The sequence below is a fragment of the Lactuca serriola genome, chromosome 9, assembly GCF_051521515.1.
Source record: "Lactuca serriola cultivar US96UC23 chromosome 9, Lser_US96UC23_V15, whole genome shotgun sequence".
Taxonomy (NCBI): domain Eukaryota; kingdom Viridiplantae; phylum Streptophyta; class Magnoliopsida; order Asterales; family Asteraceae; genus Lactuca; species Lactuca serriola.
The window spans coordinates 57,778,820-57,802,431 of record NC_136416.1 but is presented as its reverse complement, the minus strand read 5'-3'; the positions used below and the strand labels follow the sequence as shown (position 1 = coordinate 57,802,431).

The 23,612-nt window shown below is 40.1% G+C and overlaps 2 protein-coding genes across 2 annotated transcripts; one reads left to right on the top strand and one right to left on the bottom strand.

Annotated features, from left to right (window-relative positions):
* Positions 1-11,620: 11,620 nt before the first annotated feature.
* Positions 11,621-14,584, top strand: LOC145074372 (Tetratricopeptide repeat (TPR)-like superfamily protein). The gene has a single exon (XM_079020763.1). The coding sequence runs from the start codon at positions 11,703-11,705 to the stop codon at positions 14,490-14,492; it is 2,790 nt and encodes a 929-aa protein (XP_078876889.1). The 5' UTR covers positions 11,621-11,702; the 3' UTR covers positions 14,493-14,584.
* Positions 14,585-14,687: 103 nt separating this feature from the next.
* On the bottom strand, positions 14,688-19,789 carry LOC145074374 (nudix hydrolase 3-like). Its single transcript, XM_079020764.1, has 21 exons — positions 19,650-19,789; positions 19,063-19,242; positions 18,783-18,860; positions 18,555-18,651; positions 18,242-18,375; positions 17,935-18,016; positions 17,747-17,833; positions 17,551-17,657; positions 17,245-17,416; positions 16,857-17,089; positions 16,701-16,782; positions 16,542-16,607; positions 16,357-16,434; positions 16,188-16,283; positions 15,978-16,084; positions 15,719-15,887; positions 15,559-15,642; positions 15,375-15,469; positions 15,186-15,276; positions 14,939-15,085; positions 14,688-14,831 (listed from the first exon to the last, which is right to left on the bottom strand). The coding sequence occupies exons 1-21, from the start codon at positions 19,733-19,735 to the stop codon at positions 14,772-14,774; spliced, it is 2,331 nt and encodes a 776-aa protein (XP_078876890.1). The 5' UTR covers positions 19,736-19,789; the 3' UTR covers positions 14,688-14,771.
* Positions 19,790-23,612: the final 3,823 nt, after the last annotated feature.

The window sequence follows — 23,612 nt, the reverse complement described above, 5'->3', positions numbered from 1 at the left end:
CAAGATAAAAACCAAATATGATGGATCTGTTGAGTGGTACAAGGTCAGACTTGTAGCAAAAGGGTATTCCCAACAACACGGTTTTGACTATGAGGAAACCGTTTCCCTAGTAGCAAAGATGACGACAGTCAGTAGTATGATTACAGTTGCATCTATTCGACAGTGGAAGATCTTTCAAATGGATGTCAAGAATGTTTTTTTGAATGGTGACCTCTCCTAGGAATTCAACACCATCCGGGTGAGGTTTTGTCGGTTTTGCAAAGCTTTGTATGGCCTCAAGTAAGCACCTCATGCTTGGTTTGAAAAAATTTCCACAGTGGTTACCTCTCAAGGGTTTGTCCAGAGCAATCATGATTCAACTTTGTTCATTAGATCACGAGTGTAGGACGAATTCTTTTGTCCTTATATGTGGATGACATGATTATTATTGGTGATGATCATGATGGTATTGAGTTTTTTAAGCATGATCTAGCTCATCGAGTTACTATGAAGGATTTGAGATTGTTGCGTTATTTCTTGGGTATTAAGATAGCTCGGTCTAAGAAATGAGGTCTTCTTTCTCAGACTATATATATATATATATATATATATATATATATATATATATATATATGTAGATATATATATATATATATATATATATATATATATATATATATATATATATATATATATATATATAACTTGTTTATACGGGCAGACCTCTCTGACAATCAGACTGTAGATACTCCTCTTGAAACCAATGCACAATACTGTCCTACTGATGGTGTTCCTTTGTCCAATCTGAATCCCTACTGCACTATTGTGGTGTAACAACGCAAATTTTCAAACAAAATTTTCATTTTAAAAATAAAGTATTTCTATTCAAAACAAGGCATAAAGAGTTTAAGTATTCTGTCAAATACAAATAGTCAAAATCCCAAGATCATAAAAACATTCTTCAGTGTGTATCGATCACGTCGGCGCCTTCCCACGGTCCTCACTAGTACCTGAAACACATACATAAACAACTATAAGCATAAATGCTTAGTGAGTTCCCCAATATACAACTTACGCACATACGCCTTTCCAGGCCCCGACCTTCCGGTCCATGTGTCTCAGGGGACTTCCGTCCCTGCTGGGTAAACCTTCCGGTCCTACCCACGCCGACCTTCCGGTCCATCACACAACATATCGCCTTCCGGCCCATACATATTGCCTTCCGGCCCATAATATACATAGCACTTATAACAAACAGCTTACCACATATAGCATACATAGCACATATCATAGCTGACCTTCCGGTCACACAGTCAAACCCTTCCGGGTACAGTATAGTGAGAAGACTCACCTCGTAAATGCTGAAAGCTAGCAAATCCTGAAGTCACTCGTGCACAATCCGACGAGCTACAACCTCCCTATAACATCACATATCTCTCATTAACACTTATATCATATAAGTGTGACTATCCCTAAGAAGACAGACTTAGGTCAACTCTAGTCAACGGTCAACGGTCAACGGTCAACTCGACCGGACTCGGCGAGTGCCATGGCGACTTGGTGAGTCTAGACGTCCTCCCCAACTTCCCCTGATGTTCCCTTTCTACTCGTCGAGTATCCCTCTTGACTCGACGAGATCCTTGTGGAAGAATCGCGGGGCCACCCCGACTCCACTCGCCGAGTCTGAAGAACAGCTCGACGAGTTCCAGACAATCTCCAAGCTACTCGCCGAGTCTGTTCATCGGACTCGGCGAGTCCATGCCATGCAGTCGATCAAACTGCTTCCTGAGATAAGTTTCGTCCCGAATTACACAAGCATGGGACCTTCTGGACCTCTAAAGGTCCTAATACAGGGTTATAGTCGTTTGGGTAACAAGGTACTAATTCATCTAATCACCAAATGGGTTCCATAAACCCTAAATCCATGCACACATCAACATAACAGAAGGAATCCGAAATATTACCTGAATGACGCACTCTCTGTGTCCCCAAACCGCAGAACTCGAATCCCTTGCTGTTCCTTTAGCCAAAGCTCTTCTCCTCCTTGCACAACAATTTCTTCAAGGCCCTAATATCCTTCAATCTTGCTCTAGATGCCCACAGCCGTTTAGGGTTCTTCTCAGTCGACTAAAGACGGACAATGACGGCCTATAAGTGCATTATATACGACCCAAACCTGAACGGTTAGGGTTTTTCGCTAAACAGCGTAGACTCGCCGAGTCCATATCGGACTCGTCGAGTCCAGTCGCGAACCCGCGACCAAGTCTGCGATCCTACTCGGCGAGTCTAGGCTCCAACTCGCCGAGTCTCCTCTTAACTCACCCCAAAAACATAATTTAACAATACCTGAGATTCCGGGCTGTTACAACTCTCCCCCACTTGGATTAGACTTCGCCCTCGAAGTCTCACTCTGAAAATAGTTCCGGATGTTGCTCCCGCATCTCACGTTCCGGCTCCCAAGTCATTTCCGACCCCTTACGGTGTTGCCACTGGACCAACACCAGAGGTACTTCCTTGTTCCTCAGAACCTTGATCTTCCGATCCCTGATGGCCACTGGTCTCTCGGCATAATTCAGGATCGCATCCACCTGAATATCCTCCAATGGAACCACTGCCGACTCATCGGCTATGCACTTCCTCAATTGCGACACATGAAAAGTGTCGTGGATCTGTCCCAACTCCGCTGGCAACTCCAACCGATATGCTACCCGTCCTATCCTTGCAATCACACGAAATGGCCCAATATACCGGGGCCCCAACTTGCCCCTCTTCCTGAATCGAATCACTCCTTTCCAAGGGGAGACCTTCAGGAGAACGAAGTCACCGACCTGAAATTCAAGCTCGGATCGGCGCCTGTCTGCATAACTCTTCTGTCGGCTCTGGGCAGTCAATAACCTCTGCCCAACTTGCTGAATCTGCTCTGTCGTCTGAAGCACAATCTCCGTGCTGCCCATCACTCTCTGTCCCACCTCTCCCCAGCAAATGGGGGTCCGACATCTCCTACCACACAACAGCTCAAAAGGTGGCATACCAATGCTCGAATGATGGCTGTTGTTGTAGGAAAACTCTGCCAATGGTAAATACGCATCCCAACTACCCCCGAAGTCTAACACACACGCCCGGAGCATGTCCTCCAGCGTCTGAATCGTCCGCTCGCTCTGACCGTCTGTCTGGGGATGGTATGCGGTACTAAAATGCAATTTAGTACCCAGCTCCTCATGGAACTTCTTCCAGAAACTGGAAGTGAAGCGCACATCACGGTCTGAAACAATCGAGATCGGTACTCCATGCCGAGATACCACTTCTCTCACATATATCTCTGCCAACTTCTCCGCTGAAGAACTCTCGCTGATGGCAAGGAAGTGTGCACTCTTCGTCAACCTATCCACAATCACCCAAATTGCATCAACTCCCCTGGCAGTCCTCGGCAATTTGGTGATGAAATCCATAGTGATCTGTTCCCACTTCCACTCGGGGATCTCCAATGGCTGTAATTTTCCATGCGGTCTCTGGTGCTCTGCCTTGACCCTACGGCAGGTCAAGCACCTCTCAATGAACCATGCGACGTCCCTCTTCATACAGGGCCACCAATACTCTTTCCTCAAGTCCAAATACATCTTCGTAGCACCGGGATGGATCGAAAATTTCGATCTATGAGCCTCTTCCATCAAAGTAATATGCGTACCGCCCACAAACGGTACCCAAATCCGACCCTGAAACGTCATAAGCCCTCGTCCATCCTTAACGAACTCTGAAATTAACCCCACAACCCGCTCTTTCTTCTGCATTTTTGGTCGCATAGCTTCGGTCTGCGCCCCACGAATAGCATCCAATACTGGAGTCATCACAGTCAGTCTCAAGCATACATCTCGCAATGGAGTGCTCTCCGCCCTGCGGCTCAACGCGTCGGCTACCACATTAGCCTTACCTGGGTGGTACAGGATCTCACAATCATAATCATTGACCACATCCAACCACCTCCTCTGACGCATATTTAGGTTGGGCTGATCCATCAAATACTTCAAGCTCTTATGGTCCGTATATATTGTACATCGAACCCCATACAGGTAGTGACGCCAAATCTTGAGAGCGAACACTACTGCTCCCAGCTCTAAATCATGCGTGGGGTATCTCGCCTCATGAGGCTTCAGCTACCTCGACGCGTAAGCTATCACATGACCCCTTTGCATCAACACTGCACCCAGTCCCGAAATCGATGCGTCGCAATATACCACAAAATCTTCCATCCCTTCTGGGAGAGCTAATATCGGGGCTTCGCACAACCTCTGGCGAAGTGTCTCAAAGGAGGTCTGCTGCTCGGGCCCCCATGAGAATGCAACACCCTTCCGGGTCAATCTGGTGAGTGGCACTGCGATCTTGGAGAAATCCTTGATGAATCTCCGATAATACCCTGCCAACCCAAGGAAGCTCCTGATCTCAGAAGGTGACTTCGGCACTTCCCAACTCATCACCGCCTCAACCTTGGCCGGATCGACCAATATCCCTTTCTGATTAACGACATGTCCTAGAAATTGGACCTCCCGCAGCCAGAAGTCACATTTGGAGAACTTTGCATAAAGCTTCTCCGACCTCAATACCTCGAGGACCTCCCTCAAATGCTCCGCATGCTGCTCTCTAGATCTAGAATACACCAGAATGTCGTCAATAAATACAATCACTGATCGATCCAACATCGGTCTGCATACCCTGTTCATGAGATCCATGAACACAGCCGGGGCATTGGTGAGCCCGAAAGGCATCACCACAAACTCATAATGCCCATATCGCGTCCTAAACGCTGTCTTCTGGACATCCTCATCCCGCACTCTCACCTGATGGTACCCTGACCTCAGATCGATCTTGGAAAACCAAGACGCTCCCTGCAACTGATCGAATAAATCATCGACCCGCGGTAACGGGTAACGGTTCTTGACCGTCAACTTGTTCAACTCCCGGTAATCAATGCACATCCGGTGTGAACCATCCTTCTTCTTGACGAACAGAATAGGTGCTCCCCACGGCGAGCTGCTCGGCCGAATGAATCCCTTCCCCGACAACTCTTGGAGCTGCGAGGACAACTCTTGCATCTCTGGAGGTGCAAGACGATAAGGCACCTTAGCAATAGGCGCGGCTCCCGGAACCAGATCGATACCAAACTCTACTTGCCTCACAGGAGGTACTCCCGGCAGCTCCTCGGGAAAAACATCTGGAAACTCACGCACCATAGGGACCTCCTCAACTGACTTCGGTCTCTCGGAAACCTCCCGCGTATCCATCACATACGCCACAAAACCCTTACAGCCTTGCTGTAGACACTGCCTCGCCCTAGTGGCCGAACAAAAAGCTGATCCCGAACGGGTACCCTCGCCGTACACCGAGAGAACTCCCCCACTATGGTCTCGTATAGTCACCAACTGACGCTCACAGTCGATGACAGCGCCGAATCGGCTCAACCAGTCCATGCCCACGATGACACAGACATCACCCATCGCAATAGGAATCAGGTCAATCGGGAATTCAACCCCGAAAATCTCTAGCACACATCCCCGAAGAACCTCCGTGGCACAAATCACCTTCTCGTCAGCTATAGAAACCCTCAAAGGTCGACTCAACGACTCACGACTAATGCGGATATGCTGACTAAAGGCTAAGGACACAAAGGACCTACTCGCACCCGAGTCAAATAACACTAAGGCAGGCACAGAGTTCACAAGGAAAGTACCTACGCATATAATAACATAAGCATAACATCTCGACATTAAAATAAATACATGAATTACAACATACCTGCCACGACATCGGGCGCAGCGCGGACCTCCTCCGCAGTCAGCTGAAAGGCTCTTCCCCGAGCCCTCGGGGCCTCGGCCTTCACCGGTCGAGTCGCAGTAGCTCCGGTAGTAGGTGCAGATCCCTGAAGAAGCTGAGGGCACTCGGCCTTCCTATGGCCTGTCTGGTTGCAATGAAAGCAAACCGTAAACCCCTTGGGACACTCCCTAGCAATGTGTCCCTCCTTGCCACACTTATAGCAAGCACCAGATCGACACGCCCCCTCATGACCCTTGCCGCACTTTCCGCAAGTGCGGCCCTTCGAACCTCCTTTGCTCGCATCGGCGGACTTTATCCGCTTGGCTGCCGGCTGAAACTGAGCCGGTCGCCGGTCCACCCGCTGAGACTCGGCCTCCTCCCTGGCCTGGGTCTCCAACTCGATCTCGCGCTTCCTGGAATTCGCCTGAAGCTCAGCAAAAGTATGGTAAGTGGAGTTTGACACAAACTCCCGGATATCCCTCCTCAACACTCCCAAGTACCGGCTCATCCGAGCCTGATCAGTGGACACCAGCTCGGGGCAGAACATCGCCCTCTCATGAAACTTCCGCGTGATCACCGCGACAGAATCAGTACCCTGCTTGAGGGTTAAGAACTCCTGAACCAATCGTTCCCTCCCCACTGGGGGAACGTACTCATCCCTGAACATGGCAGTAAACCCCTCCCATGTTACTGCTGTAGTCTCTGCCAAAGTGAAGTTCGCCGTCACGAACTTCCACCAGTCCTTCGCTCTCAGACGGAGCTGGTTCAATGCGAACCGTACCCTCAGGTGCTCCGGGCATGAACAAGTGTAGAAGCACCCCTCTATATCCGCGATCCACCTCATCGCAGGAATCGGATCCTGCATCCCATCGAACTCTGGTGGCTTCGTGTTGCTGAACTCTCGGAACATCAACGAGTCACCCCCCTGTGGCCTAGCAGCGGCCACAGCTGCGGTAGCTGCAGCGGTTGCAGCCTCAGTCAATGCGGCGTACCGCTCATCGAACGTCTCCATCAGGGTGGTCTTAATAGACCCAAACATCTCCGGGATCTCAGCCCGGATTGCTGCAGCTACCTCCTCGTGAATCATCTGACGAATCTCCTCGTCACTCACACCGCTCGAACTCGCTCCGTGGCGTGGTCTAACCATGATGTCTCTGAAATACAACATAAAACTATCAGAGACTCCATCAAGTGTAATTGCACTCGATAACGCAACCCTACTCAGTCTCCGATATCCAGGGATTCGTACTTGGGTCTCCCACTGACCCGGTGTCTTCGGTAGTACGGGCCCAATACTACCGACCACACCGCATCAGCATTCATCCCAAGTCTTCCTCCCCAAACCCCGGATAGTGAGTACTCTACTTCTGATATGCACTATCTACCCGTATACTAGCAAAGCATCTCATATCGGCAAACTTCCCTAGACTAAGGCATCACAAATCAGGCCACTCTAGTCCTATCATGAATACCTAGTCTTCTAGCATGCATAACAATTTACATTATATAACATTGTAAGGTATTTTGGGGATCTTTACCGTCCGGGCGCTGACTGATCGTACACACTGCTTCTTTCTTGCTTACCACAAAACCATTTACAAAAGTTTATGCCTTTATTTAAAAAGTTTTCCTCAAATTCTCGGTTTGAGTTCAGTTACTCCCGAAGGTGCACCTGAATCCCTCAAACCAAGGCTCTGATACCAATTGTAACAACGCAAATTTTCAAACAAAATTTTCATTTTAAAAATAAAGTATTTCTATTCAAAACAAGGCATAAAGAGTTTAAGTATTCTGTCAAATACAAATAGTCAAAATCCCAAGATCATAAAAACATTCTTCAGTGTGTATCGATCACGCCGGCGCCTTCCCACGGTCCTCACTAGTACCTGAAACACATACATAAACAACTATAAGCATAAATGCTTAGTGAGTTCCCCAATATACAACTTACGCACATACGCCTTTCCAGGCCCCGACCTTCCGGTCCATGTGTCTCAGGGGACTTCCGTCCCTGCTGGGTAAACCTTCCGGTCCTACCCACGCCGACCTTCCGGTCCATCACACAACATATCGCCTTCCGGCCCATACATATTGCCTTCCGGTCCATAATATACATAGCACTTATAACAAACAGCTTACCACATATAGCATACATAGCACATATCATAGCTGACCTTCCGGTCACACAGTCAAACCCTTCCGGGTACAGTATAGTGAGAAGACTCACCTCGTAAATGCTGAAAGCTAGCAAATCCTGAAGTCACTCGTGCACAATCCGACGAGCTACAACCTCCCTATAACATCACATATCTCTCATTAACACTTATATCATATAAGTGTGACTATCCCTAAGAAGACAGACTTAGGTCAACTCTGGTCAACGGTCAACGGTCAACGGTCAACTCGACCGGACTCGGCGAGTGCCATGGCGACTCGGCGAGTCTAGACGTCCTCCCCAACTTCCCCTGATGTTCCCTTTCTACTCGTCGAGTATCCCTCTTGACTCGACGAGATCCTTGTGGAAGAATCGCGGGGCCACCCCGACTCCACTCGCCGAGTCTGAAGAACAGCTCGACGAGTTCCAGACAATCTCCAAGCTACTCGCCGAGTCTGTTCATCGGACTCGGCGAGTCCATGCCATGCAGTCGATCAAACTGCTTCCTGAGATAAGTTTCGTCCCGAATTACACAAGCATGGGACCTTCTGGACCTCTAAAGGTCCTAATACAGGGTTATAGTCGTTTGGGTAACAAGGTACTAATTCATCTAATCACCAAATGGGTTCCATAAACCCTAAATCCATGCACACATCAACATAACAGAAGGAATCCGAAATATTACCTGAATGACGCACTCTCTGTGTCCCCAAACCGCAGAACTCGAATCCCTTGCTGTTCCTTTAGCCAAAGCTCTTCTCCTCCTTGCACAACAATTTCTTCAAGGCCCTAATATCCTTCAATCTTGCTCTAGATGCCCACAACCGTTTAGGGTTCTTCTCAGTCGACTAAAGACGGACAATGACAGCCTATAAGTGCATTATATACGACCCAAACCTGAACGGTTAGGGTTTTTCGCTAAACAGCGTAGACTCGCCGAGTCCATATCGGACTCGTCGAGTCCAGTCGCAAACCCGCGACCAAGTCTGCGATCCTACTCGGCGAGTCTAGGCTCCAACTCGCCGAGTCTCCTCTTAACTCACCCCAAAAACATAATTTAACATTACCTGAGATTCCGGGCTGTTACATGTGGGAAGTTTGGTTTATCTTACAGTTATTCGTTCAAATATTTCTCATGTTGTTCATGTTGTCAATCAACTCCTACCGCTGTTCATTGGGGAGCTATACTTTGTATTCTGAGTTATCTTCGTGACACTTAGTTTCAGACCCTCTTATTTCCCTCAACGTCTTCTCTTGAGTTACGTGCCTATAGTAATGTTGATTTGGACGACAATCTTCATGATCGTAAATCTACCACCGGATTTTGAGTGTTTTTTTAGAGTCTCATGTCATGGAAGAGCAAGAAACAAGACGTTGTCTCTAGATCTTTCACTGAGGCTGAGTATTGTGATATGGTTGTGACTACATGTGAGATTATCTTGTTACGGTGACTTTTTGCGGATATGGGGGTTTACATTTCTTCACTTACTCACTTGCATTGCGATAACAAAAGTACGATACAAATTGCGAAGAATTTTGTTTTCCATGAACGGACGAAACACATTGAGATTGATTGTCACTTCATCCATCATCACTTACAGCTTGGAACCATATTACTTCCATTTGTTTTATCAACCTTGCAGTTTGCGGATATTTTTACGAATGTTCTATTAACATCTTGGTTTCACTTTTTGTGTGACAAACTTTCAATGTTTATTGTTGTGATATTGTGAGTTTGAGGGGTGATGTTAACCCATATGTTATTAGCCCACATGTTTATGGGCTCTTTAGCCTTTAGTCTTTTAGGGTTTGGTTCTTAACTAGTATTTATTTTTCATTTTTCTTTTTTGTAGTCAAAAATATTTTTCATCAAGAACCTTGTAATTTCCCTCTTTCATTAATCATATGTCTCTATTGTCATTGGAATCTTTACAACTTTATGTTTTAAGTAGGTTGAGTTGATGGTAAAAAAATATGATATTTTACATGTTTTTTTGGAATATGATATTTCTTGAAAAGAAAACTATTTGTTTAAAAGAATCTGTACACAACTAGAAAAGAATTGGAATATGCTACTTTATGCGATACACACCTAGATAAAAAGTATAAGTTTAAGTTTTAGATTATCTTAATTGTTGGGATTTTTATAACAATTAGATTATACTGCCGTATCATTGTTGTTGCTATCTTTATTCTATTAAATTTTAATGTTTAATAGCAAACCATGATGTTTTTTCTCATCATTCATGAATTAAAGAGCATTTATCACATTTTGAAACCATTTGCAATATTAATTATGGGTAAGACTCTGTTTTTTATCATTTCATTTGTATTTATATAAAAATATTCATGAAGTCGCACCTAGTTTTAAACTATATTAAAATTTAAAGGGATAATGACTTAAAAGGGTAATATATTCTTTGATTTGTCTATATTTGGTCACTGAGTTTATTTTTTGTTCATATTTACCCCTTAAACTTGTTAAACTGTACATATTTAGTCCTTATGACCGGTTATTTCAGGTTAACCGGTAAAAATGTTTTAATAGGGTAATATATTTCTTATTTTGTACACATTCAATCCTTAATATTTTTGTACACATTTAGTCCTTAATTTTTTTTGTTGCAAAATAATTTATTTTTGTTTTTGTACTCATTCAATACTTATGAATGTTTTTTAATTTTTTCTCACAACATCTTATATGGAACAAACGAGATGTTTTAGGCTTTTGATGCTTATGTCGATCGCGATCTCGACTACTTGGTTGCTTAGGTCAAGTGTTTTGAACGTCATAACTTTTTCATACTATCTCGGATTTTAACGATCTTTATATCTACGCGTTTGTATTTTAGTCTACTACAACTTTCGTTTATATTACTCCCGTTAAAAAGTAATATATTTTTTAATACCATACGTTTTTTATGAATACATGTATGAATGTTTTTTTACATAAAATCATAAGTAAAAACATATAATATTTTAACGGGAGTAATCTGAACGAAAGTTATAGTAGACTTAAAAAACGAACATGTAGATATAAAGATCGTTAAAATCAGATATTGTGTGAAGAAGTTACGACGTTCGGAATACAAAACCTAAGCCAAACCACAAGACCTATACAACCAATCAGTCGAGACTGCGATGAACATAAGCATCAACAGCCCCAAACACCTCATCAATCAGGGACGGGCGCAGGATTTGGTAGTAGGTGTTGCCAGTCCGTAGTAGGAGTTGCCGGTAAGTAGAAAAAAGAAAAAATATCGAAAAATTTACACTGCGTATAAAAAAAGGAGGGGTTGTCGGTGCCACTGCGGGCACCCAAAGAGAACCGTCTATGTCATCAATGATAGTCTCATGTTAGATGTCGTGAGAAAAAATCCTAAATAAATCATTCATAAGTACTGAATTTGTACAAAAACAAAAAATGACTTATTTTGAAAAAAAAAATATTAAGTACTAAATATGTACAGAAATATTAAGGACTAAATGTGTACAAAAGGAGAAATATATTACCCTAATAAGACATTTTTCCCGGCTAACCTGGAGTAACGGGTCATAAGGACTGGATGTGCACAATTTAAAAAAGTCAAAGAATAAACGTGGACGAAAAAAAAATTAAGTGATACAAATCAAAAAATAAATTAACAAGTAGTTATCCCAAATTTAAAACCAGCCATACAGAAGCATAGAAATGTTATCATCCTTTAGATTCGTTTCAATGAACTGAAAAATGCCTATCAAAATATAATAACAACATCGACGCATGATTCGTTGGGCAAGTCTACTTTGCAAATCTTTGAAAACGATTCCTTCTTCGTTCCCACTCAATTTCGTTCCATTTTCTGCCTACAAAACCTGCAACAATCGCTTGCTGTTGCCCATCATCACTTCTCCTATTTTGGCCAGACTTTTTCATGGGCCCTGCCAACCGTTCGATGAAATGCCTAGGAGAACTCAAAGCTTTTTCGCTATTGGGTTTTTTGATGTTCTAAATCTTGTTGAGTTATGTAAAGTGAAACCCGATTTTAGAAACATAGTCAATGTCCATGCCTTAGCATTGAAGGTCGGTGTTCTCGATCATCTCCCCACTTCCACGTCTCTTATTATAGCTTATACACGAGCAGGACATTATCCTTCTTCTTTGGCACTTTTTGGTGAGGTTTCTTGCAAAGATGTGGTACTTTGGAATGCAATGATGACATGTACAATCGAAAATGGACAGTTTACAGATTCAATAAGCTTCTTTGTTCAAATGCTACATCAAGGAATCAAGTTTGACTCTGTAACTCTAGTGATTGCCATTTCAGCATTGACAACCATTACAAATAGTTTGCTATATCTACAGGCTGTTCATAGTTTAGGCCTAAAGCTAGGTTTACTTTTTTACTCTGATCTATGTAATGCTCTTATCAATGCACATGCTAAATCTGGTGATTTGGAGTCCTCAGAGAGCATATTTATGGATTCCAAAGTGAAAGACAAATTTTCATGGAACTCTATGATTACTGGTTGTTTAAGAAACCATCATCCTGAAAAATCTTTATGGTATTTCAAGAACATGGTTTCTAGTGGAACACAAGTCGATGATGTCAGCTTATCATGTGCTATTGCAGCTTCAAATTCTTTGCTAAATCTTCATAATATTGGTAAGACTCTTCATGGGTTTGGAATAAAACTTGGATTAGATGAAACCCCTCATGTTTCTGTCCAAAATGCCCTTGTTTCATTGTACTCAAAATGTGGAGATATTGATGCTGCTGAGATTCTGTTTAGAGGGATTTATGATAAGGATTTGGTTTCTTGGAATACAATGATTCAAGGGTTTGCTTCAAATGGAATGATTCTTGAAGCATTTCATCTTTTCAGTGAAATGCAATTTATAAAATCTTCCATCCAACCGGATACAGTGACAATACTTTCTGTGCTTTCATTATGTGCAGAATCAATGCTTTTAAGAGAAGGGAAAACCATTCATGGATTCTTTATAAAAAGATTGCCCACATTTGACCTAATATTGAATAATAGTCTTATGAACATGTATTCCAAATGCTACCAAATAGACAAAGCCGAAAATTTGTTCATGTCTATAAAAGATAAAGATTTGGTTTCTTGGAATACGATGATATCCGGATACACCCAAAATGGGAATTCAAGATTTGCTCAAATCCTATTCAAGAAACTATTGTATCAATGTTTGGAATGCAGTTTATCAACTGTTCTAGCAATCCTTTCTTCTTGTGATTCACCTGAATTTCTTAAATTTGGGGAATCTTTACACAGTTGGGAGTTGAAATTAGGGTTCTCGAACAATATCCACGCGATTAACTCCTTAATCTTCATGTACACCAATTGTGGAGACTTAAAAGCTTCTTATAAATTATTACAAAGTGTTTCAAAAGTTGTAGACACAGCATGTTGGAATGCCATGATCACAAGCTGCACACAAAACAGATACTTTCTAGAAGCTTTAAAAACTTTCAACTTAATGAGACAAGAAACATACACAAAACCCGATTCCGTTACCCTCGTAAGCGTCATATCTGCTTCCGGAACCCTGGAATCAGTGATTCCGGGTAAACTAGCTCACGGAATCGCACATAAAACTTTATTTGATCGAGATGTTCGTGTACAAAATGTGTTGATCACAATGTATGGAAAATTCGGGGACATCGAGAGTGCGAGTTTAGTGTTTGACTTGTGTGTTGACCGGAATCTTTGCTCATGGAATTGCATGATTTCGGTTCTTTCTCAAAACAAGGAAGCGAAAACCGCGTTACGTTTGTTTAAAAACATGGATTTTGAACCTGATGAGATCACAATTGCGACTATTTTATCATCATGTACGCATTTAGGAACAATCAGATATGGAAAACAAATCCATGGATATATTTTAAGATCAAATTTTCACAAAAACAGTTTCATAAACGCTGCACTTATCGACATGTATAGCAATTGCGGGAGGCTCGACATTTCCATCATCATATTCCGTTCTTCATCGGAAAAGACAATTGCAAGTTGGAATTCAATGATTTCCGCATACGGGTTTCATAGCGAAGGTCGTAAGGCAATTGAGGTGTTCAACGAAATGGTAATGACCAAAATACCCCCAACAAAAACGAGTTTCATAAACTTGTTATCGGCTTGTGGTCATTCGGGGTTGGTGGAAGAAGGGGTCGGGTATTATAATTGTATGTTTGATGAATATGGTGTGGAACGGGTCACGGAGCATAATGTTTGTGTGGTGGATATGTTGGGTAGATGTGGGAGGTTGAGTGAGGCTTATGAGTTTATAGAGAAGATGGTGTTGAGAGATGAAGGTGTTTTGGGGGCGATGTTGAGTTGGTGTAGTTATTATGGGGATGTTGAAATGGGGAAGAAAGTAGGTGAGATTCTTTTTGATTTGGAACCTCAAAAGGCAGGGTACTATGTTTGTTTAGCGAATGCTTATGTTGGTGTTGGAAGTTGGAGTGATGCTGTGAAGTTGAGAAAGTATGTGGAAGATATGAGGTTGAAAAAACCGGGTGGTTATAGTTTAGTTGATATCGGTTTGTAATCAAAGTTGATACGCATTCATTCAAGATGGGAGAGGAAAATGTTATATTTCAAAAAATGGCAATATTTATGACTTCATCAACCTTGTAAACATCATATTCTATTTCTAATGATATATATATATATATATATATATATATATATATATATATATATATATATATATATATATATAGTTTAAACTACACAACAATAGTTGAAAACATTAGGAGTCGAACAATTTCTTGAGAATAAACTAATTAAAGGTAATTTCAAAATCAAGAAAGACTACAAAAGTTGATCACTTTTTGTGCAGTAAATTTGTAACAACTGGAAAATCCGGTGCTATATCAACTGGGACCTGTAAATTCATCAAACAAGGAGATAAAAATTTAAAAATTAAACCTATTAAAGTAAGCACATAAGTCAAAAAATCTACAAGCTATGAACATAAGTTGAATTTTTTACCTCAACCCTTGCCAATTTTCCCAAAGCAGTGTTGAGAGGTTGTGTCATTTCACCGTATTCTTCTAGAAGCTTCCGAGCAGCATCTTTGTCTCCTTTGGCTTGGATCGTTAGTATTTCCCTACTTAACCCCTCAACCGCACCTTCAATCTTATTATTTCAACATATATATACAACAATTAATTAAAAAATGTAAAATTATATTTTGATTTTGAATTTAAAAAAAAAAGTTTAGGGAAAACATTATTACCTTATCAAAGTCAACAGAGAACGTCTCCCCAGGATGCAAAACAAAGGCTCCTTTTTCAAATAGCCAGTTAAACTGTAGTGCTTGTCCTTTGCTGATATGTTTTGAATAAAAAGAAAATAAAAAAAAATCCATTAGTGCTATAAATATGGAGGAAAAGTTTATAAAAAAATTGCTGATTAGTTGAGTTACCCATGAGCTTCCTCTAACCCGAAACGTACTGATCGAAAGCAGCCAGCAAGGAAAGAAACATAGATGGACTTTACAAGGGTCTTTGGAAGTAAATTCTGGTCAACCCCATACAAAATAAAAAGTCAAACATAAAGAGGATATGACAAATTGACAATGACAACTATACTTTTTTTTATCAACTGACCTTTGAAATAAGGAAATTAAGGGCCCACAAGCCGACAATGTCCGCTTTAGCTTCTTCAAGAGCCGAGTGAAGTTCTTGTAGCTCCTGTTTCATCAAGGAAACAAAAAAAAATCATTCCAACGATTCCATTCCGTTTCCGAATTCCATCAGAGAAACTAACCAATCGCACAGTAGACGTTTGACCACTAGGAAGTGTTATTGTATGTGGTCCAATACCATGACAGCATTCATGACAAATTGTGTGAGTGAAAAAAGAGTCAAAGTCAACTAGCTCCCTTTGTTCCTTTACAATACACAAGTCTGCTATAGGCTGAAGAATTAGCTTGAACCTGTTACATCATTTTTACAAAACTAGTCATAAAAACATGTTATTAAGAATCAAGATATATTATATAATCATGGAATATTTTTCACTTTACTTTGCCTCAGAAATGTTTTTCAACATGACCATTGATGAACCACGATCTTTTACAATACGCTCATCATTCGGAAGATTAAAGGCAACAGTTTGTGGGCCCTTCACATCCTGCATTAAAATTATAAATCAAAATGTCATATCTTAACTTACAAGCTTTCCAGGGCTATTTTTGATGATGAGGGCATTTGCGTCTTTTGTGACATTAACTTACCCCTGAATTATACACAAGCTGGATGACACGAATAGGTGCAGATATCACATCTTGTGATTTGTACATGTTGTCCATTGGAAGATTTTGCTCCAAGACCTAAATACTTTCATTAATTAGATAAAAAAATATATATTAAATAATATTTATCATAGTAAATCCAAAATCACACCTGCAAATTATCCCCAAAGAGTTTAAGTTGAGCAGTTGCTTTATCATCCCGAATTCCAATAAATGTCTCAAATGTCGCCTAAAGAAAAATCACAAAAATCTTTTAAATGACTTTTTTAAAAAAAAAAAACTTTTTACCATGAAATCATAGTGAAATGCACAAAAGAATAAGAAAAAATACAATACCTTGTATCCAAATAGTACATCTTCATAAGTCTCATATGGACCAATAGTAACATCCAGCTTAGAATCCTTAAGAAGATGAAAAAAAAATTAAAAGCAAATTTGATATAAAAAAAAAAATAAGACAAATCATATAATGGATTAACTAAATTGTGCACTGACCAATTCCATCCAAGCTATATCAGAGTCATAATAGTCATTTGAGAGAAAAGCATCAGCCTTACTATGTAACAATCTCTTCAAACTACAAAAATGTGAATTAACTTTATACGTATGAATTAATGGATATAATAAAATTTAATAAAATGTATAGAATACCTAGGTGAAGTGGTTAAATCCCCTGCTTTATGCAATAATTCAGCTGCTTTTGAAAGAAAGGCAGAATATTCTTGAGAGAATGGAATGATATAGAGATCACTTGTGGGATTAGGATTACTAATAACTGCTATATTTTTGGAATGAGAATCACTATGCCTTCTAATAACATTGAAAAAGCCTGTTACATCTTGTTTTTCATTATCTGAAAGCCCTTTCTTCCATAATTCAAATTCCTTCCATAATAAACGAAAGAGTGAAATGTAAGTAATAGCAATGTTATCCATATACAAAGCAAATAAATAGAAATATAATGAAATAGGTTGCTATAAAGCACAAATAAATGGAAGTATATAGCAATTTATAAGTATATGAAACATAAAAAAATTACCATTTTATCCATGTCTGGAGGGTAAAAGCTGGCACCAGGTGGTTTCACAAGGGGAAATGCAGCTTTGTATTCTAGACCTTTCCAACCAGCCACCTTCCTTGTTGCTTCCGGAAGCAATTTCACAGCAGAGTCTGCAGTTGTCAGAAAAGCTTCATTTTCATCAAGACAAGACCTGTCAAAGAAACCATTTACCATTTTACCCTTTTTCAGATCACATATAGTATAGTCTTGATGACAATCTTTTTGAGAAGATCTTTTAAGAGAGACACTGCTAGAGTATGTTTAGGGGTAGGATGGTAATCTTACCATGGACTCTTATTTATGGAATAATACTTCCATTTTAACATGTCAAACTCAGATACTTGAGCATGCCCTTTTAACCATTCCCTTAAAGACGAATTGCTAGACCAAACCTGATTCAAAGAAAAAAGGGTATAGAAATAAGAAGAAAAATAAAGCATTTGCATTTATTTAAAAAAAAGAGAGAGAAAAACTGAAAGACCTGCTCATAAAAAATATCATCCATTATTCTTGCAGCTTGAATGAGTAAAACCAAAGCTTCCTTGTCCTCCTTGGAGAGACCTATCAACTGCCATACAAGAATTTGATTAAATTTCTTTTTTCAAATTAATAAGTTCCAAATTATAAATTTATAATAGTAAAAATAAAGAAATTAAGGAAAAAACAGACCTCTGCATCAAGTGAGATAGGAGCATAACGGTTGAGCTTCTTTTGCAGAAGCAAACCTCGTGCTTCCATGTTGTTTTGGTACCTATCAAGAACTCCAATTAATATTTAATTAATGGTTCAATTTAATAAACAAAAAAAAAATCTTTCAATTTGGTGGTATAAATATCCTTCATTTCAAATTTTATTTCCTTTCTGTTTAAACAAACAATCCAAGTTAATCCTTCAACTCAATGTTATAATGTTATGGTTTCACTTTCACTACTATTTATGTATACATATAAGAGTGCTTCTATGCTCAAAGTTGTACCTTTTGCAAATTATGTCAAAAAGTTGACCATATTGTCCCTCCAAATTGTAAGGTACATATTCAGGGTCTCCTTTAACAAGTAGGCTCTTGTACTCCTCAATAGAGATATATTTAACAGCTGAAACTTCAGATTCCTACAATGGAAAAAGAAATTTCGTTTTTTTTGAGTTTAATTGGTAAAATTCAAATCTATCATTCCTTAAATGTAATTAATTATTGATAAACTGAACACATGTGGTTTACTAGTTTATTAGGGCATGTCTTATTTTGGTATATTTTCCCAAAAATAAACGATGATTGGATAACACAATACCTGTAAAGTAAAAGCTTCCAATGGAATTGGGGCTAATGTTGTTACAAGATAAACATCATCAAATTCATTATCAATGAACTTCCCACCATTTGTAACACTACAACCAAATGCAAAGACAATAATATCATTTCAAAAAGGAATGATCATTGTTTATACAAGATTCTTTAAGCTAACATTTGAAAACGTGTAATGATCTTTAAAGAATTTAGAAGCACAATGAAAGTCTACCATTCTTGCAGGAAAACAAATAGCAATTCAAAGGCATCATTCGGGAGGTTAACACCAAGCTCTTCTAAAAGCTCCCTCCTGCAATCATACGACATTTTCAAGTCATATAACTATAAACTAAAGGGTTTAACAAATATAGCATACACCCGTAGCCAAAATGCATAAAGATTCCCATTCAAATTCGTTACTTGTGGAAGAACAACCTTTTTGCAGAAAGATTCCCAATCAACAAATTTTATCAAAAAAGGTTTTCAACTTTCAATAGCATCTGATAATCTACCTGGCTGTGATAAGGGACGCATCTCCAGCAGATACATGACCTGCACTAGAGATATCCCATAATCCAGGCCATGAATCCTTGTGATCAGCACGTTTTTGCAGAAGAAGTTGTTGTGTACTTTCAGCAAAAATCCATACATGAACAGCTCGGTGATAATCCCCATCTCTGTGAACGGCGCTTCTGTAGAATGTTGGATTGGAAAATAAACACAAATATCCCATGAAACTTCATATCAAACAGATTGTAAACTGGAAGACAGTCTCTAAGAAAATAAGGTCAAACCTAGGAGTTACAAATTCAAACTTGATATGGAGTATTTTACAAATTAATCGTCAGTTGTCTGTCATGAAGAACTTGTGTCTAACGTTATAGTCTGTAATCCGAATCCCAGAAATCACAGAACTATTGAACTTGATAATCCGTTCCCTTTTATCAGTTTCTTATAAACGGAGTAACGAAACCCGAATCAAAATGTTTAACTCGCGACAGAAAACTGTGATCGATCACGTCACGCTATTTTGACATGGGGTTACTTTCAAAAACGTAAAATTGATCAGAAGATTATCTATTTTAGCAAGGAATCTGACCTGGGTTTAGAAATACCAGTTTTCAGACCGGTTTTAGTGAGGACATCAAAGCGTTCTTCTTCATGTAGTTCATCGCCATCGCCCATTGTTTTATTTTACTTTGTTTCTTTCTTGCTTGGTTAATTTTAAATCCTCCAGAGTGTAGGATTCACCGGTTATATACCATCAATTTGCAACGGATGAATATCAATTTATATTATTTTTTGTTTTTTCAAATTTATATAATTCAATATGTTCTATATAAAATTTAGTGGTTATTGTCCCTATTGCCCAATAATGTTTAGTATAATGGTTTAAGTGGTTTATCATGGTTTTTTTTTAACCTTCGAAGGATACCGACTTGTGTTTTTAGGTTTTAAAAGGTCATTATGGAAAATTTGATGAAGTCATCCGGTAAACCTATCCTAATCATCATATGGTATATGCCGGGTTGGTCTCCCTCATCCTAATCATCAGTTGCCATGTTGGTTTCCCATCAACAAATTTACTTTATGTAGAAATAAGTAATCGATTAACCAGCCACTGTAACATGTTGAAGTTCTACTCCGGTAATGTAATTCCTCACCTCTATCCTAACCATCACCTGCATCACCGATAAAAACTCTGCACTAAATGGCAGAACCACCTTCATTAAATGGCAGAACTACCTTCTCTGGCTGCTCAATCGGTGGTCGGGATACATGAAGTTGCTGCTTCGCCGCCAAAATCTCCATCAGACAGGTTTCGCAGAGGATGTGTCACTGTCACCGATATCGACGAAGCTTCAAATGATTCGGTTACAGGAGCCGATATGTAACGCCCTGATTCTCAGGTATTAAATTAATCAAGAATTTCTTTAGTTTTTAAGCCCTACACGACGAGTAAATGATGCCCTACTCATCGAGTAGCGTCGACGCGGGATCGCGAAATTAGTGATCTACTCGCCGAGTCCATAAAGGGACTCGACGAGTAGGAGCTGGCAGAAGAAACCTTAAGTCACGGGTTCTGCACTCTATTTAAGGAGGCATAAGCCCTATTTAGCCTCCTTACAGTCAGCTAGAGCTCATAGAAAACCCTAACCGTGTATTGTGTCATTCTTGTGCATTGTAAGCTTGGAAAGAGGGCTTGGTGGAAGGAAGAACTTCGAGAAACAAAGGGATAGGAGCAAGGAAGGAGTGGAATCCGAAATCTACCTCAGTTAGCACCCATTAAAGGTACCAAGTCGACATCTTTATCTCTTTTCCCTTCTAGATCTCATATGGTGGAAATCTAGGGTTTTTATGGTTTAAGTAAGGTGATATTGCAAGACATAAGCTAGATCTGAAGTTGTAACTTCAGATCTAGACCATTCCCGAGTTCTAGATTCATAAAGTTCCTGTCTTGGTCGTGAATGAGGCCCCCCTTGTGCATGAAACCCATTAAGAGCTTAGTTTTGAGCATTAAGAACCTTTTTAGCCATGCATGCACGTAAAGTTTGCAACTTTATGAAAGACCCTAACTTTCATATTTATGAAAAACCCAAACTTTCATACTCGACAATATAGTTACTCCAAAACATGCTACTTGCATATTCATAAAAACAATATTTTACATTGATAAAGAGATTACAAACTACTGGATACAAACCGACTATTTTAAAGTGTTATATATTACATAACTTCCCAGGATTCTATAGTTTTATACATATGAGAGTGCAAAATACAATAGTTTCAAACTATTCATAAGCTTCTATCGATACAATAGTTTCAAACTATTCAAAAATCTTCTACCAGTATATAACTATACTGGATGCTTATCTCCTGCAATTTGTTAAACATTGAGAGGGTAAGCGGTGACGCTTAGTGAGTTCAATAATAGATACAATATAACGTTATGTCATATATACTTTAATATGTCAGAAGCAAAGAGGAACAAAGAACAACAAGGGTATATGTGAATCATGTGACAAACATTCCATATCAATCATTGATTTGATTTAAAGATATACAATCAATGAGACATAACAATTTCCATGCTTGATATACATCAATAAAGCTTTGGCCCAAACGGCGCAGAAGATATACAACTTCGGATTAACATTTTGGTAGATTTCAGGCTTAAAGCCCTGTCTAACCTTCTGCCAATACCATAGAATAGAATTCATTCTCTTACGGAGACATGTTCTACATGGCCAGAGGCTACATACCAGTACCAACGTGAATCTAAGTCCTTTCACTGATCACATGGTCAAAGGTATTTCTTTGCTATTAAAAATAGCAAATAAAACTAACCCGGAATAATAACACCGAAAGGCACGTAGCACATATAACACATAACATACAATTGTTCCTATATACTAAACTCACCGTGAAATAACCGGGGGCTAAAATATTAATTTGGGCAGTACTTCGGCTCTAAATATGACTTTCGTCGTTAAAAACCAGGAGTTTTCTTGAAAATCGGGCTCTGCGAAGGTAGAGCTTCGAAACCGAAAAGATAAATTTTTCGGGCCTCTCGGGAGTCTCGGGGCGTGTTTCGGGCTTTGGAATTAGTACCGGGGCTTCGGGGGAAGTGGAAGTAGAAGAAATATAAGTTTAGGGGTGAAAAGGGGCAAATTTCAAACATTTACCCGGGAGGTCTCGCACCCCTTATATAGGGCCGAGGTTCGGATCCGAAGCGAAGGCAAGATGGCAGGTGGCTGCGAGGCTCGGACCAGATGGCAGCTTCGGCGAGGCTCGGATGTGAGGAGTCATCAGCTTCAGGCGCGTCATCGGCTGGGTCTTCGGCTCGGAATAGCAGGCTCGCTGACGGCAGCCTCGGATTGGACCCAACTTCGGTCCAATGGGCAGGCTCCACGTTGGTGCGAGGGTGATCCGGAGGTGTCTCTTGCGAAGGTGTCCCAAGCTTAGTGGACCTCGGACTTGGTCCAATCAGAAGGCGACACAGCAACCTCGGTCCAATCAGCAGCGAACACGTGTCCGACACGTGGAAGCCTCGCATGCGAGGGTGACGTGGTAGTACTATTCATGCGAATTTTCTCGAAAAATGTGTCAAATCTTGTAAAATCCATAACTTTCGCATACGAGCTCCGTTTTTGACATTCTTTATATGCACGCGAAGCTAAAATTATGCTCTACAACTTTCGTTTAGACTTAGTTGGCTAATTTTGACTTTAGTTTTAATATTATTATTTTTAACAGACCGGGACAGGAAAATCCGTTAAAAATTCATAACTTCTTCATCCGACGTCCGTTTTCATCAGACTTTTTACCGTTGTATTACAAATGACGACGTTCAATTCTCGTTTAGGTTGTGTTGGCTAAAAATCACTCGATCTAAAATTCGAGTTTTTTAGCTGTCTACTGCTAAGCTGAAATTTCGAAAAATCATAACTTCCTCATACGAAGTCAGATTTTGGCGTTCTTTATATGAAAGTTGATTATTTTCACGAGTTCTAGAGCTTTCGTTTACATCACTAAGGCTAAAAATTAGTTTATCGAAAACTAAATTTTTACGCGACAAAGTATTTTCCGGATTTATCACGGATCTTCGTTTGGTCATAACTTCTTCGTTATAACTCGGATTTCGATGAGGTTTTCGCCTAAATGTTTCTAATGAGATTTTCTACAACTTTCAATAATAAAATTTTACTTATTCCAAATTTTATATTTTCACTATATTTCACTATTTGGTTTTTAATTAGAATCTCATAAGACTTCCAACATTTTATGAGTGATTCTAAACATAGTTTTACTTTATTTCTAGTAAAAACTATCTGTTAGAACTCAACATTCAAATTCACTTAATATTTCATAATATTATTTACTTAAAACACGATTTCAAAACGTGTATGTTACACTTTACGTGAAAGGAATGCCCTGGAAGCTTGGATCTGTAGTTTGGAGTTGTTGCATGGCTTAAAATGGGTCTGTATGGCTTAAGAACTAAAGGAACTCGGTGAGTCGCAAGGGCGACTCGGCAAGTCATATGAATATAGTCGTGAAC